This window comes from Mobula birostris, chromosome 9 (assembly GCF_030028105.1).
Source record: "Mobula birostris isolate sMobBir1 chromosome 9, sMobBir1.hap1, whole genome shotgun sequence".
NCBI lineage: Eukaryota > Metazoa > Chordata > Chondrichthyes > Myliobatiformes > Myliobatidae > Mobula > Mobula birostris.
Genome location: NC_092378.1, coordinates 30306897 through 30323173, shown reverse-complemented (window position 1 = coordinate 30323173; position 16277 = coordinate 30306897). Strand labels below are relative to the sequence as shown.

At 43.7% G+C, this 16277-nt stretch overlaps 1 protein-coding gene across 9 annotated transcripts in view; it reads left to right on the top strand.

Annotated features, from left to right (window-relative positions):
* The first annotated feature begins 2467 nt into the window (after positions 1 to 2467).
* LOC140202628 (tubby-related protein 3-like) overlaps positions 2468 to 16277 on the top strand; it is a 101338-nt gene continuing 87528 nt past the window's right edge. For 8 of the 9 annotated variants that reach the window (XR_011887136.1, XR_011887137.1, XR_011887139.1 and 5 more), the window contains exon 1: positions 2615 to 2781. Coding sequence is in view for 3 of the 9 variants with exons in the window: in XM_072267704.1 (XP_072123805.1) it covers positions 2762 to 2781 (20 nt within the window). In the remaining 6 variants the exon portion in view is untranslated. The other variant, XM_072267706.1, reaches the window with a different exon arrangement.

Genomic DNA, 16277 nt, shown 5'->3' with positions numbered 1-16277 from the left:
ATAGTTTCCATAAAATTCAAAATCTCAAAGTTCAAAGTAAAATTTATTATCCGAGTACATACATGTCACCTCATACAACCCTGAGATTCTTTTCCTGTGGGTATACTTGGCAAATCTATAGAACACAACAAATTGTGGAAATACAAATATAATTAGCATTAAATAATGAGTATGAGTTAACACGATGAAGAGTCTTTAAAATGAGACCAACGGTTGTGGGAACACCAGAGATAGAATGAGTGTAGTTATCCCCTTTTGTTCAAGAGACTGATGGTTGAGGGGTAGTAACTATTCTTGAACCTGGTGGTGCAAGTTCTGAGGCACTTATACCTTCTACCTGATGGCAGCAGTGAAATGAGCATGGCTTGGGTGGTGAGGATCTTTGATGTAGGATGCTGCACATCAGTACTCCCAAATCTTGGTGGTGATTGGGAGGCTGCTAGTATATTCATATCAGGCTAATTCCACCTATCCTATTTCTGACCTCCACTAAAATTAACTCTGAACTCTCTGAATATTGCTGTGCCATTCTTCCTTATCAATAGTGCAATACCTCCACCTCTATTACCCTCCCTTTCAACTCTAAAACAACAAAACCCAGGAATGTTCAGCAATTAATCTTGCCCCTCACACATCCAGGTCCCCATAATGGCAACATCATCATAATTCCATGTACTGATCCAAGGTTTAAGTTGGTTCTCAAATTTAAGTTTATCATAATTTCGACCATATACATGTACACTCTCAAACAAAACTATGTTCCTCCAGACTAAGGTGCACAACACAGTATATACAACTCATAGACAATACTGTACATAAAGTAATATTACCACAACTACGGAAGTGTTCACACACCAGTTCTTATTAACATAGATACACAGTCTTACCAGAGGACATGGGTCTTCTGGCCATCTAATAAAAGATAAAACCCGGTAGCTGAATGGCCACTTCAGGGGTGGTATCCTGGAGCCACATTTCCATCAGGATGAATACCTAGAGGTCCTCCCTATCCATAATGCCCCTACCATTGAAATAAACACATTTTAGTCATGTTTATTCATCTTGCTGTCCCTGCTTTCCTTCTTACTTGTCACACCATCTTTCTTGCCCTCAGTCATACATCTACTGCCTTGCTGCTGCTGATTCCCATTCCTCTTGCCACTCTAGTTTAAACCTTCCTGAATAGCACTAGCAAAACTCACTTTAAGGATATTGGTTTCCCTCCAGTTCAGATGCAAACCATCTTGTTTGTACGTATGCCACCTGCCCTGGAAGAGAGCACAGGGATCCATAAATCCGACGCCTTCCTTCCTGCACCATCACATAGTGAACTGCACAACATATCTATTTCTCACCTCAGTGGCCTGTGGGACAATAATCCTGAGATTCCGCGTACCATTTTAAAATCATTTTGCTGGACCTCACCTCTGCTCTTTCTTATGTTGTTGGTACAATATCTCACTGATGCCATCAGGAAGGCGGTGCAGGAGCCTCAGTACTCACACCACCAGGTTCAAAAACAATTATTACCCCTCAACCATCAGGCTCTTGAAGCAAAGGGGATAACTTCACTTAACCCATCATTGAGATGTTTCCATAGCCTATGGACTCAATTTTAAGGACTCTTCATCTTTTGTTCTCAATACTTACTGCATATTCAATTATTATTTCATTATTTTTGTATTTGCCCATTTTGTTGGGTTTTTTTTGGACAATGGGTGCAGTCTTCGTTGATTCTAATATGGATTTATTGTGTATGCCCACAAGAAAATTAAATCTCAGGGTTGTATGGCGACATATATGTACTTTGATAAGAAATTTACCTTAAAGGGAACGGGTGGGAGGCATTATAAGGGAGGGGAGGTTTAGAGGAGATTTGAGAAAACTTTTTTTTTCACCCGGAGGACGATCGAAATTTAGAACACATTGTCTGAGGGACTGGAGGAGCGAAGCATTCTCACAACTTTTAAGAAATATTTACATGACCATTTGAAATGCCATGACGTGGAAGGCGCTAGAAAATGTGATTAGTATAGCTTGGTATTTGATATTTTGGCCGAACACAGTGGGGTAGAGGATTTGTTTCCATGCTCTATGAGTTTAAAATAAGTTACTCTCTAATCTTCCTATCTCATTTCTATTGGCAGGGTATATAAGACTGAGAGTGAGGGTGGTCTAACTTCTCAAAACGCGGTTAGAGATTCCAATTCAGTTCTTTCAATGGCGAGAAAGTGCAAACAATCGAGCATTATTTTAGTATTACACCAGTAAGGGGTGAAATCAGTCGACACCTTTTCTATAGATGATGCTCATCTAGTTTACCGAATAGACCTGCATCTACCCGATTGCCAGACACTCGGCCAGAAGGCTGACAGACTGTCTGCACGTAGCAGCCCAGTAGCCGAATACTCCTAACCGCAGCGTGGGCGTGGGCGGGGAACAAAACGATCAGGATACTCGTGGCAGATTGTCAGACAGCGCTGAGGCGCTAGTGATTTCAGGACCTGCGTGGTAACTTTTGGTTACGTTACCAACAGATTGCTTGAAAACTCCGCTTCCACAGGAAAACGGCATGAACCAACAGTAATGGAAAGAGATGACGTGTTGGGTGGGTAGACGGAGGGGGCCAATGGGAATGGTGTTTGTTAGACGGTGCGTTGCTACGGCCGGAGCTGAGCCCCGGAGTGAGTTGGCGTTGAGTGACGGAGTCGGGAGCGGGAGACCGGAGCTGCCGCCAACACCATAGCAACGGCGCCGAAAGATGTCCTATTACAGTGTGAGGTAGGATGAGAAGGGCTGGGGGAACTGTGTAGAGAGAGGAGGTGCATTGTTCAGCAGTGTATTCCAGGCTCTCACTTCTGGTGTGTTGGCACTGGGGTCGGACTTTCCAAATATTTCATCCTGTGTGGGGTCGCGGCACTTTGGGCGAAAAATAATAGTTGAGTTCCTAGGAAGATGTGGACTTTATTGTGCGTGCAATATTTCTGATTGCAGCAAATACACTTATTGAAGCGATGCGGCTTTTAGGGCGAAATTATTTTTGATGGCTAAGTGCCATTTGTAATGGGTATGGGTGCAGATGGGATCATTTCCTCTTTCCGTTTATCATTGTGCTTTCCATTAGTTTTCCAAAACGAAGACTTAGCTGTATTGTCACTTAAATCCATTCATTCGGCTCATTGTGAAAAAAAAATCTGTGCATGCAAAATGTAATCGATCTTTACAAAAGTACCCTATCATAGAAATACTTTACACGTGTGTTTTATATATACATATTAGTCTTTCAAAAGTGTATAATTAATGGCTCTCTTGTAGCTCAGCTGCCATTCAAAGCAGGGGCATTGCAAATTTGACCTTGTTTTAATGTTTGTAATTTGGTCAATCAAATTGTAGAGTTAAGGAAACGGAACTACCTACTAAGTTTTATGCTGTTAAAGCATAAATAGCTGCAGAAATCAAGATACAATTTTTTACTCTGTTAGCATTCTCATCGTTATTTTTGTTTAATAGTTCCTGTCTAGTAGTTTTTCAAATTTATCCAGAGTTGATCTTTTTAATTGCATTCAGTAAAGAACAATGATGCTTCTCCTTAAATAACATTTTTGCTTGGCCACTTGCTTGTTGTAATAGCATTTGAATTGGAAAAGTATTTAAACCTTGTTCACGTTATTGTCATGTCATAACCTGGATTATTTAAGATTATGAACCAATAAAATAACTTTCCATATGTGGTGACAGAATTACAGCTGATGTCACAGTGATCATAAAGCTCTGATATCTTGTGAAATCATAAAGGAACTTTTAGGGTAAAAACAAGCATAAGGAAATTAATGCCTTTAATGTGAATATCCAGTCCTTATATACTTCCATCCCCCATCAGGAAGGTCTCAAAGCTCTACGCTTCTTTTTGGATTCCAGACCTAATCAGTTCCCCTCTACCACCACTCTGCTCCGTCCAGCAGAATTAGTCCTTACTCTTAATAATTTCTTCTTTGGCTCCTCCCACTTCCTCCAAACTAAAGGTGTAGCTATGGGCACCCGTATGAGTCCTAGCTATGCCTGCCTTTTTGTTAGGTTTGTGGAACAATCTATGTTCCGTGCCTATTCTGGTATCTGTCCCCCACTTTTCCTTCGCTACATCGACGACTGCATTGGCGCTGTTTCCTGCACGCATGCAGAACTTGTTGACTTTATTAACTTTGCCTCCAACTTTCACCCTGCCCTCAAGTTTACCTGGTCCATTTCCGACACCTCCCTCCCCTTTCTAGATCTTTCTGTCTCTGTCTCTGGAGACAGCTTATCCACTGATGTCTACTATAAGCCTACTGACTCTCACAGCTTCTGGACTATTCCTCTTCTCACCCTGTCTCTTGCAAAAACGCCATCCCCTTCTCGCAATTCCTCCGTCTCCGCCGCATCTGCTCTCAGGATGAGGCTTTTCATTCTAGGACGAGGGAGATGTCTTCCTTTTTTAAAGAAAGGGGCTTCCCTTCCTCCACTATCAACTCTGCTCTTAAACGCATCTCCCCCATTTCACGTACATCTGCTCTCACTCCATCCTCCTGCCACTCCACTAGGAATAGGGTTCCCCTGGCCCTCACCTACCACCCCACCAGCCTCCGGGTCCAACATATTATTCTCCGTAACTTCCGCCACCTCCAGTGGGATCCCACCACTAAGCATATCTTTCCCTCCCCCGCCCCCTGCATTCCGCAGGGATCGCTCCCTACGCAACTCCCTTGTCCATTCGTCCCCCCCATCCCTCCCCACTGATCTCCCTCCTGGCACTTATCCGTGTAAGTGGAACAAGTGCTACACATGCCCTTACACTTCCTCCCTTACCACCATTCAGGGCCCCAAACAGTCCTTCCAGGTGAGGCAACACTTCACCTGTGAGTCGACTGGGGTGATATACTGCGTCCGGTGCTCCCGATGTGGCCTTTTATATATTGGCGGGACCCGACGCAGACTGGGAGACTGCTTTGCTGAACATCTACGCTCTGTCCGCCAGAGAAAGCAGGATCTCCCAGTGGCCACACATTTTAATTCCACATCCCATTCCCATTCTGACATGTCTATCCACGGCCTCTTCTACTGTAAAGATGAAGCCACACTCAGGTTGGAGGAACAACACCTTATATTCCGTCTGGGTAGCCTCCAACCTGATGGCATGAACATCGACTTCTCTAACTTCCGCTAAGGCCCCACTTCCCCCTCGTACCCCATCTGTTACTTATTTTTATGCACACATTCTTTCTCTCACTCTCCTTTTTCTCTCTCTGTCCGTCTGAATATACCTCTTGCCCATCCTCTGGGTCCCCCCCCCCTTGTCTTTCTTCCCGGACCTCCTGTCCCATGATCCTCTCGTATCCCCTTTTGCCTATCACCTGTCCAGCTCTTGGCTCTATCCCTCCCCCTCCTGTCTTCTCCTATCATTTTGGATCTCCCCCTCCCCCTCCTACTTTCAAATCCCTTACTCACTCTTCCTTCAGTTAGTCCTGACAAAGGGTCTCAGCCTGAAACGTCGACTGCACCTCTTCCTACAGATGCTGCCTGGCCTGCTGCGTTCACCAGCAACTTTGATGTGTGTTGCTTGAATTTCCAGCATCTGCAGAATTCCTGTTGTTTTTGTTTTTAATGCCTTTAGTTACTAGTTTACAGTTTTAAGATACTTTAATTTTACAGTTCTCATCCCTGCTTTCTGGTCTTTCCATTGTCCTCCTCTCCGTATATGTATGTAATTTCCAATTTGAAATCAACCCTACAGTTGTGGCATATTGCACATTTCTAATTGCTCCGTTGAAGTTTGAAGGGTCTAAACTTTGGAATTTCCTTCTTGCCTAGGACATTCCTTAAAATAATCTTTCTTAATATCTTATCTATCTTGATGCCAATGTTTGTAATTGGTCTACTGAGTTACTTGGGATGTTTCTATTTTGTTAAAGCTTTTATTATCTAAGGGAGTTATTGGTCTGCCATGCATTCATTTATTTTGCAGCATTGTTGTTCGAACCTATATGGACCATCAGCTGATTGTTGGCAGTTGTGGATTTCAGAATCACAATCAGGTTTAATATCACTGGCATATGTTGTGAAATTTGTTATGCGGCAGTAGTATATTGCAATACATAATAAAAACTAAATTACTATATATATATTAAATTAAATAAGCAGTACAAAAAGAGAGGAATAAGAAAGGTAGTGAGGCAGTGTTCATGGGTTCAATGTCCATTCAGAAATATGGCAGAGGGGAAGAAGCTATTCCTGAATCATTGGGGGTCCTTAAAGGTGCCTTTTTGAGGTATCACTCCTTGAAAATGTGCTGAATGCTGGGGAGGGTAGTACCCATGATGGAGCTGATTGAGTTTACAGCTTTCTGCCGCCTAGTTTAATCCTGTGCAGTGCTTCCTCCCTTTTCCCTTCTCCCCCGCCCCCCCCCCCACCATGCCGCCATACCAGATATTGATACAGCCGGTTAGAATGGCCATCACAGTACATCTGTAGAAATTTGCAAGTCTTTTTGGCGATATACCAAATCTCCTGAAACTCCGAATCAAATATAACCACTGTTGTACCTTCTTTGTAACTGCATTGATATATTAGGTCCAGGATAGATCCTCAGAGATGTTGACATCCAGGAACTTGAAATTGAAATCTTGATGAGGATTGGTGTGTGTTCTCTCATCTTACCCTTTCTGAAGTTCACAATCAAATCTCTGGTCGTACTTATGTTGAGTTGATATTTAGTTACTGAATAAACAATCTTGCCTAAGATGTTAGTAATCAGTAATGGTAAAATTACTAGATTTTTATAAAAACCTGACTGGCTCACCAATGTTTCACCTGGTATTGCCAAAGTATGTCAGCAGATGTACAGTAATGTGGTTAGTTCTTAATTACTCTCTGAAACAGCCTTATAGACACGGACTTGTATGAAACCACAAAATCAAAACACAATAGAAAAATCAGGCACCAGGTCTGGGTAAGAAAAATGTGTACCCACTGTGGCTGATACTGAAAATCCTCCTCTGAAACACTTACAACTCATGACAAACTAGTCACCGGTCAAGTAACAATCTAATCTAGTCATATTTACAAAATTCTATCTTTTAGTCAATATTCCATTTTTGTACAAAATTCCTGGTTACACCCTGTTACACCAACAGAACAAACCCACTAGAAATGGTGGCAAAGTGCGATGAAGACCACAGAAAGGAGATTTGAAGGTGGTAAGGGTACAGAACGTTCTTAGTGTGTGAGTATTTGCTGTGTATCGTCAAATGTAGTTTAGTAGTACAGTACCACTGCAGACCAAGCTGGTAAAGTCCTGGAATATTGTAGACAGTTAAGGGGTCTCTGTCCAAAGAAAGAGCAGAAGGAGGCCAGTGCAAGTCCACTAGATTTATTCTGGGATGGTGATTTCTCATTAATGAAGATATAAACAGATTATGTTTTTACAAGACTTTAAAAAATTAGTAATGATGTAATTAAAACACAAAAGCTTGACATGATAGAGCTGGACTTGATATTTCCTTTTATTGGGATGTCTAGAACCAGGAGTCACTATCACAAAATAAGGGTCAGCCATTTAGGATGGAGGTGAATCATTTTTCACGCTATAAAATGGGAAGCTTTGGAATCCCTAGAGGGTTAGAGTCTAAGTAACAGAGTATATTCAAGACCAAAGAGATGTGCCATGTTATTAAATACTTCTACAGGTGTGGAGTAGAAATAATTCTGACATCATGGCCTTTAAGGAAACTCCAAAGCCCAGGAACTGAACAGGATCTCTGATAGTAGCAATGAGAAGAAGGCACAGAGATTTTACATGTTACCACATTGTATTCCATTTGTCAATTTGTCCCCATTTAACAACCTGCTTGTAGTCCCCTGAAGCCTTTCTTCACAACCCACACTGCCACTTGATTTTCTATCATCTGCAAACCTAGATATGTTGTACTTGATACCCCCAGCCAAGCCAATGACACAGACCTGAGCACCAGTCCCCGCACCATTCTATTAACCACAGCCTCCCAGGTATAAAATGTCCTATTTATTCCTACTCCCTGTTGACTGTCCATTAACTAATCTTCATCCACACCAGATTCATATTTGTTCTGTGGTACTCTTAAAAGCCGTAATCCTCAATTTGGTAACCTCTGCTCTAGAGAACAAAAGCCATAGTCTATTCCTGAATCGTTTTCCACTTGTTGGTAAACTTTTGTTGCTCTCCCACACTTGTTTCCTCATTTGGTATGACATACAGAACTTAACATGATAGTTTAGGTCTTGTCTTACCAAACCCTTGTAATTGTAGCAAGACTTCTTTCACTTTGAAGTGTATGCCTTTTGCATTCAAGACATCATACTACTTACCTTCCTAATTGCTTTATATACTAATTTTTTGTGCTTTTGACCAGAACCTCTGCTCAACCATCACTGCTTTATTATGAAGTGCTGGCAAGCATGTTTTGAAGTGCTTTTGTTTTGGAAAGTTTTCATGAAGTGAATGAATGTAAGCCAAGTTCTTGTTTGCTTTATCAGAGTGTATTCTCTTCAAATGTTCAAGGAGCCTGGATGGCTTCATTGTCTCATTTGGGAAAAGAACTCAACAGACACATTGGCCGTTGTTTGGTGCTGGTATAAAGCCATTATTTCAGATATTCTACACCATTCTGTCTACACTTCCTTTTCATTTGGACTGCCTCTGTCATTTTTGTTATGGATTAATGACCACAGTCAATCGCCTGTTGTTTAAGCCCATCCTCAAGCATTGTGATCAGTAAAGGGAAAAGTTATGACATCATCATAGTTCAGACAAAACCTGACTCTCTGCCTGAAGGTACATAAAGTGGGGCAGTGATATCTCAGTTGGGCTGTGGGCTTGAGAAATGCCATCAAGGCCATTTAAAAGGGCAGATTCTGAACTTTACCCCATTGAACATCATACCCTAATTTACAGGAATTGCATCACTGCCTGAGTAGACCATGGAAATCGTACTAGCTGATTCACTACAGTAGTGAACGGCAATAATGCGCAGGCTGGGCCTGGAAGTAATACAATTTCTTAATTTCAGATTTCTCATTATATGCCAAATACAGAAGCATGTCATTGATTTTCAACAGTTATAGTGCACTTCAAGCAAAGTCTAAGAGAATGGTGGTTTAGTAAGAGATGAGGTGATTACATGTAATGAATTATGAGGCACTGAGGATCAAATGCTTTTATAATAAGTAATTTCTTAATTTAAGTCTATAATCCTTCAACTGCAACTCTTGCTACCGAGCACCCCCATCCACACCACTCCCTTTATCTTTATCGCCCTCTTATAAATTCTGCCCCCCCCCGGGGGGGGGGTGATATTGCCCACTTTGGGAACCACTGCTCTAACCTGTCCCCTACCTCCCCCCACCTCCCCTCTCTGTCCCCAAACTATGATCTTGATGGAAACTGCAGCTTGGTGCTGGCCTGACTCCTTGCCCATGTATGTGCTGGTGAACGGTATTGCATTTGTTCCTATGGTCTGCCTCTGGATTCCACATGAATTCCAACAACAATGACCAGTCTTGCATTATTCTGGAGAGACACCTATAGCATGCCACTCCACTTCTAGGTTTGGAAACTCCGTTGATTTCAATAGAATTCCAGAGCTGCAGATAACATAGCAAAGAGAAAGTAAGTAAATTTTAAAAGCAATTTTGGGTAAGTGTTGACTATTTGAATGAGATACAACCATATTGTATCTCATTCCTGGTGACTTCCAGCTAACCCAGCCTGGAATACCTAACATTGAAGTGTCACCCATACACCTGCCATGGGAGTTCACTTCAGCTATTCTTAAGTTAGTTTTCATCCCCTCCCCAGGCAGACATGAAATCTGCAGTCAATGAACTAAACTCCTTGGTTAACACCCTTGAAATGGGATACCCTGAAGATCCTTCATCATTGCCAGTGATTTCAACCAAACCATCTTCTGGAGTATATTACTAGAACACTACCAACATGTCTCCTGTCCTACCAGGGGCCCAATCACCCTTGACTGTTGCTTCACAAGGATCAAAGATGCCTACCGAGCCACCCCAACTCACATCTAGACTTTGGTAAATCAGTCCAGGCAGTGCTTGCTCTCCCTGCATACAAACAGAAGCTGAAATGTGAGGGTCCAGTATATAAATTCATATAGTGTTGATTGAAGAAACTGAGAAATTTTTATGCAACTGCTTTGAGTCAGTGGACTGGTCCATGTTCAAAAAGTTAGCAACCAGCTTAGATGAGTATGTTGCCACTGTCATGGAGTTTATCAGCAAATGTGTTTGGAACTATCTACCAAAGGGGGAGCCATGATTGAACTGGGAGATCCATTTCCTACTGAAGTCTAGGATTGCAGCGTTCAAATCAGGTGACCCTGACCTTTACAAGAAGTCAAGGGACAATTTCCATAAAGCTATGAGGGATGCGAAGAGACAACACTAGTCTAAAAGAGAGTCCCTGTCAGTTGTGGCAGAGCTTACATACTATAATGGGTTACAAAGCAAAGATGAGCAGCACTGTTGACAACCTGATGAGGTTAATGCATTCTATGCATGTTTTGAACTGAAGAGATTGGATTGCTGCCACTCACACCCACATCCTCCAACCCACAATCACCATTGCGGACATAAGATCAGACTTCAGGAGAGTGAACGTCTAGAAAACAACTGGATGGTAAAGCTAGCTGTGTCCTTATCATCTGCGCAGATCAGTTATTTGGAGTATTTGCAGACATTTTTAACCACTCCCTGCTTTAATCTGAGATTCCCACATACTTTAAGAAGACTTGTTACTTGTTACATACACCTGTTAGGGTGCATTCTCCAGTTACCTTATAAGGTAACCGTAGCCTTCAGCCAGGAGCAGATGTCATCAGGTGGTTCCTAACCTTCACCGAGTGTTTTGACCCTTAACTACGATACTCTCCAGTTGGTGGGCCGGCAGTGGTGGCCAAATCACTGCCCCTCTGCTCCTGGCTTCCAGCTCCTGTCCTCTCGCCTACTCCAAATCCAACAAGAAGCTCATTCTGCCTCTTCCCCCATCCTATGAGCTGCTTGTTTTTTGCTTCTTTCGTCCAGGCCCAGATCTGACAACAACCACCATGCTAATTTGGCAGGGAAACCTCTGCAGCCGATCTCTACAGGGAACAACCATGCCTGCCATCCCTTGTCTTTACACTCCTGCAGGAAGGGCTGGTACTTCAAGGCCTTTCTCTCGTGGGCCTCTTCCCATCCCTCCTCCCACGGCACCTTATCATGGCGCCACCTATACCGTCCTTGAGTTAGAGCTGTTTTACACCCAGACAGTATATGAGCCAGTGTCCCCTTTTGACCACAGAGCTTACAGTTCGGGTCCTCTCTCATCCCCCATATGTACAGATGTAATGATGAAGGAAGAGTGTCATACATGGATCGCAAGAGGAAGGAAGTACGGAAGGGTTCCAGTCTCCATAACTCTGCCCATGAGATCTTGCGCTTAGGCAGATCCCATTTTGTCCAGGCACCCTGGGACCCTTGTTCCACTGCCTTTGAAATCCGCTTCTCTTCCTCACGGATCCGTACTTCTGCCTGTATCATGTCTCGCCTGTTCTTTATGCTTGCGTTTCCCCACTTCTGGAAGTGAACTGAGCCGAGGCCTTGCTGCCCGATGCTGGGGTTGCCGATGATATCTCGCAGCTTCAGAGAACACACTGCCGCCTCCACAGCTGCGTTGGCTGCCCACTTACGCCCAGATCTGGTTGTAATGCCTGCTTGCTTTTCCAAGACGTCATTAGAATCTCTCAAGCTAATAAAGCTCTGCATTTTGCCACCTTGAATTCCTCCACAACAGATGACAGGGGAAGCTGCAGTTGCCCAGAACGAATGTAAAGGCCCACTGAAGAGAAGCTTGGGGGAACTTCCAACCATCTCCGCAGGTGCTTGTTGGTTTTCCTCTCGATGCCCTCTACGACAGTCATGGGGAACTCATAAAGTGTGAAGAGCCAGAGAAGCCTGGGCAGAATGCAGTATTGGTACAGCCGGGTCTTGAATTTACCCGAAAGTCCAGATTTGTCGATCTTCTTCAGCCATTCCTGTGTCTGCTCAACAGCATTGGTGACATTGGCCCCATCTGTCAGTGACACATTAAACCACTTCCCGAAGCATTTTATCGGGTTATCTTCGATGGAAGAGATGACCTCGCCCTGAACCTGGAGGCTAAACTTGCTAGTAACTTTGCCCTTTCTGATCACCATGCACCTGGACTTCTTGGCCTTGAAGGACATCCTCGCCCAAGTGGCTACATTACCCAGGGTTTCCAATATCCATCTTGCTTGGACATGTGACACAGTTGTTATAGTGATGTCGTCCATGAATCCTCGTAGAGCTGGCTGAACAATGCTTGACTCCAGCGTCGGGCCGCGGGTTACATGTTCTGCTGATAATAGGAGGTTCATTCTCAAAATAAATAGGATGGGGGAGACGGTGCACCCTGTTGGAATCCCCTTCTGGAGGTCCTGCCAACTAGTTGTGAAATGGGCTGTTGTAAATCTGAGTTTGAATCCTCCTAGGTAGCTAGTGATCATGTCTCGAATAGCCACTGGGATGTAGTAGTGGTTGAGTCCTAGGATGAGGTCATGTGGAATAGACCCGTAGGCGTTCATTCACGAGGTCTAACCAGACAACTGTTAGGTCGCCTTTTTTCTGCTTGGCCTCACGGATCAAATGGCTAATCATTGAGGTGTGTTCCAGACACCCCGAAAAGCCTGGAATACCGCCTTTCTGGATGGATGTGTTGATATAGCGGTTCTGCGTCATGTAAGAAGTCAGCCTTCTTGCGAGCACAGAAAAGAAAATCTTACATTCCACATCCAGGAGAGAAATTGCCCTAAACTGGGCAATTGTGGAAGAAACCTCTTCCTTTGGAATAAAGCATCCCTCTGCCAATTTCCAACTTGATGGAATAGTACCTTTGGCCCAGATCTTTCTCATGACCTTCCACAGCCTCCGAAGAAGCTTTGGGCATTTCTTATACTCCTTATAAGGTATGCTGCTTGGGCCTGGGGCAGCTGATGCTTTAGCTTTCTGGATGATGTCCTGGATTTCCTGCCATGTAGGCTCCTTCACATTCAGCTCAATTGATGGATTTTCCAGTCTACGCACAGCCCGATTGGTTCCTAGTCCCTGACCCCTCCATGGGTCACTGTGTGCCTCCCGCAGACACACAGCCCGATTGGTCCCTAGTCCCTGACCCCTCCGTGGGTCGCCGTGTGCCTCCCGCAGGAACTCCCCTGACCCCTCCGTGGGTCGCTGTGTGCCTCCCGCAGGAACTCCCCTGACCCCTCCGTGGGTGGCTGTGTGCCTCCCGCAGGAACTCCCCTGACCCCTCCGTGGGTGGCTGTGTGCCTCCCGCAGGAAATCCCCTGACCCCTCCATGGGTGGCTGTGTGCCTCCCACAGGAACTCCTCTGCCTCTGGCTTCGAGCTGGACAGTACACCAGATTTCTGTTGGCCGAGAAGAGTCCTGGTGAAGCTGAATGGATCTCTCACAAACTGCGCTCACCTTTTCTCTTTCTTCCTTCTTTACTGTCGCAGATGTTCTGCCCTCCGGAGTTTGCACAGCTTTTCCTGCAGCATACTGGTTAAGTCCTTGATACCTTCTTTTTCGGCTGGTGAGCTGGTTCTAAACCTCTTGTTGAGCGTCTTTAATTCGCCTCTCAAGCGATGAACATCCCTTTCCCTCCTATTTGGTTGCCGCGGTAACTCCAGCTGGCTTTTCCACTCCATTGGGCCAAATCGTTCCTTAGCTAGATTGTACGCTATGGCTGTGAGTGAGTTGATCTTTCTGTGTACTGGACCTGCTAAGGCAACTTCCAGGATGCTGTCTAGATCATCATTGAACTGCATCCAGGCAATGTTGTCTGACGATCTAGGCCATTTGATCCTGTCTTTCCTTGACGAATGGATTGGGATAGCCGAAGAGGAACTCACTAGGTCTGTTGTTCGGTGCTGAGGCGACTCAAGTGCGGAGAGATCTTCAGCTCTGTGGGGTGCTTCCTAGCTGGAATTCTCCTTTGTCTCACCGGACATTAAGTCCGTGCGCTACACTTGGGTCACCATTGATCCACATCTAGACTTGCTCTGATGTATCTTGAGCCCTCTGATGTTTTTGCAGACTTTCCCACAGTGACACCTTACCGCAAATTCCTCTCTGGTCAGTGTTGTCTGCTTTAGCTTCCTCGTAGTCGTGTTTCCTGTCCTGGCCGTTGCCGGTATGACCATCCTGTTGAGTCTCTCCTCCTCCCCCCCCCCCCCCGGGAGACTCTGGGGGTATTATTGTGATACCTAAGAAATACAAAAGGTAAAGAAATTTGGTATGTATCATTTGATTCTCATTAATTTTTAGTGAAGCATCATAGAAAGCAAACTATTCGGATTCTGCATGGCTTGGTATAACAACTGCTCTGCCATGACTGCAAAGAACCGCAGAGAGATGAAGACCTGTTTAGAGATGGGGACATCAGAAAGCAGTATCCCCTCTGTGGATTCTTTCCATACTCCATGCAGCCTCAATAAAGTGTAATCTGAACTGTATGAATGGAATGCAAGGCAGCTTTTCATTTTTTCTAGGTACATATGAGAATAACAAATCAGTTTCAACTCCAACTCCCCTCCATAGACTCTGTCTACACTTCTAGCTGCCTTGGTAAAGTAGCCCAGTATAATCAAAGATCTCAGTGACCTGAACATTCCATGGGGCAAAAGATACAAAAACCTGAACGCATGTACTACCAGGCTCAAGCTCAGCTTCTACCCTGTTGTTATAAGGTTAGTGAATAGTTCTCTGAACTCTTGCCTTCACAATCTACCTGGTTGTACCTGCACTGCACTTTGTGTAGCACTTTATTCTGCACCCTGTAATTATTTTCCTTTGTACTACCCCAATGCATTATTGAAATAAATTGATCTGTATGAATAGTATGCAAAACAAGTTTTTCACTGTATCTTGGTAAATGTGACAGATATAAACCACTTTAACCAATTCTGGTGGTTTCTAGATGACTGCATATTTTAGATTTTAAAACTCTTCGGAGCTTTAACAGGAAGTAAAGCTTCCTTCCACCCAGCTTTCCCACTGGTAAAGCATGTCAGGGCGTTCCAGAGACAAGTCCTTGGCTGTATGCTGCTGACTTCAACGTGCAGAGTTTGGCCCTTCACATCTGGACTATGCATTTCAGGGCAGCAATCCAAATCAAGCGTGATCCAGCTTATTCTCTTACTCCCATGCATTTATCCATTTATGAATCTGCTTCTTACAACTTTGCTAGAATATTTTTTAAAAAATATTTTGAATAAAATTCTTCTAAATTATTCTCGACTAGTTTGTATAGTTCTATTATATCACTGATTATTGAAATCAGAGCTGTGGTTTCTCAAATTCTTGAACACAATCCTGGCAGCATTCCCAACTCATGTGCTATGCCACATCGGTGATTCTCCAGAAGATGCTGCCAGGACTTGTTTTGTTCCATTTGACAAGCCTTGTATAATTTCTCAGGACTATGAATACACACAATCACTCTTAGTCAATTTTCAACGGGGAATTGCAAAAAATGTTGAATGAAATGCAGTAGTTAAATCCGGTTTAATACTTACTTTATTTGCCTTCCTCCTTTCCACATTGGTCACTGTTTCCTGGTGTGTTTTCATCAGTCACTATGTTCCTCTTCATTCCCCTTCCCTCTCTCTTCTCAACATCATTTTGATTGCAAAGTTATTAGGTTTAAGTATAGTTTGGTTTGGTTCCAGAAATAGCTGAGATTAAAAAAATACATTCTATTATTCTGTTGTGCTAAAGATTGCATTATCTGATTTGTAACCCAAATAGTCACTGTAATGAATCAAGTGAACAACTTGTCTTCAATTAGTCACTACATTTTGTCAACAAAATATTTTTTATACCAAACAAACACTAGTTCATGGCAAAGCCATCAGCACGGACTACTTCATACAACGTTTCACATTCTAGATGAAGAGGATTGCTTGGACCTGTTGGTGGAAAAAGAATTCCAACACTAAGGACCGCAAAGAAAGGCCAGATAGTTATCTGAGAATACTACCATTGCAACACTGAGAAAGCACGTCGGCAACATGAGCAGCAGAAGCGGCGGACCTACCTATGGTTTTATGTTGCTTCATGCTGTATACTTGTTGATTGAACACAGTTTGTGTGGTTAGTGCTGCCTGTCCTTTGGGAACTGTTGCTCGATT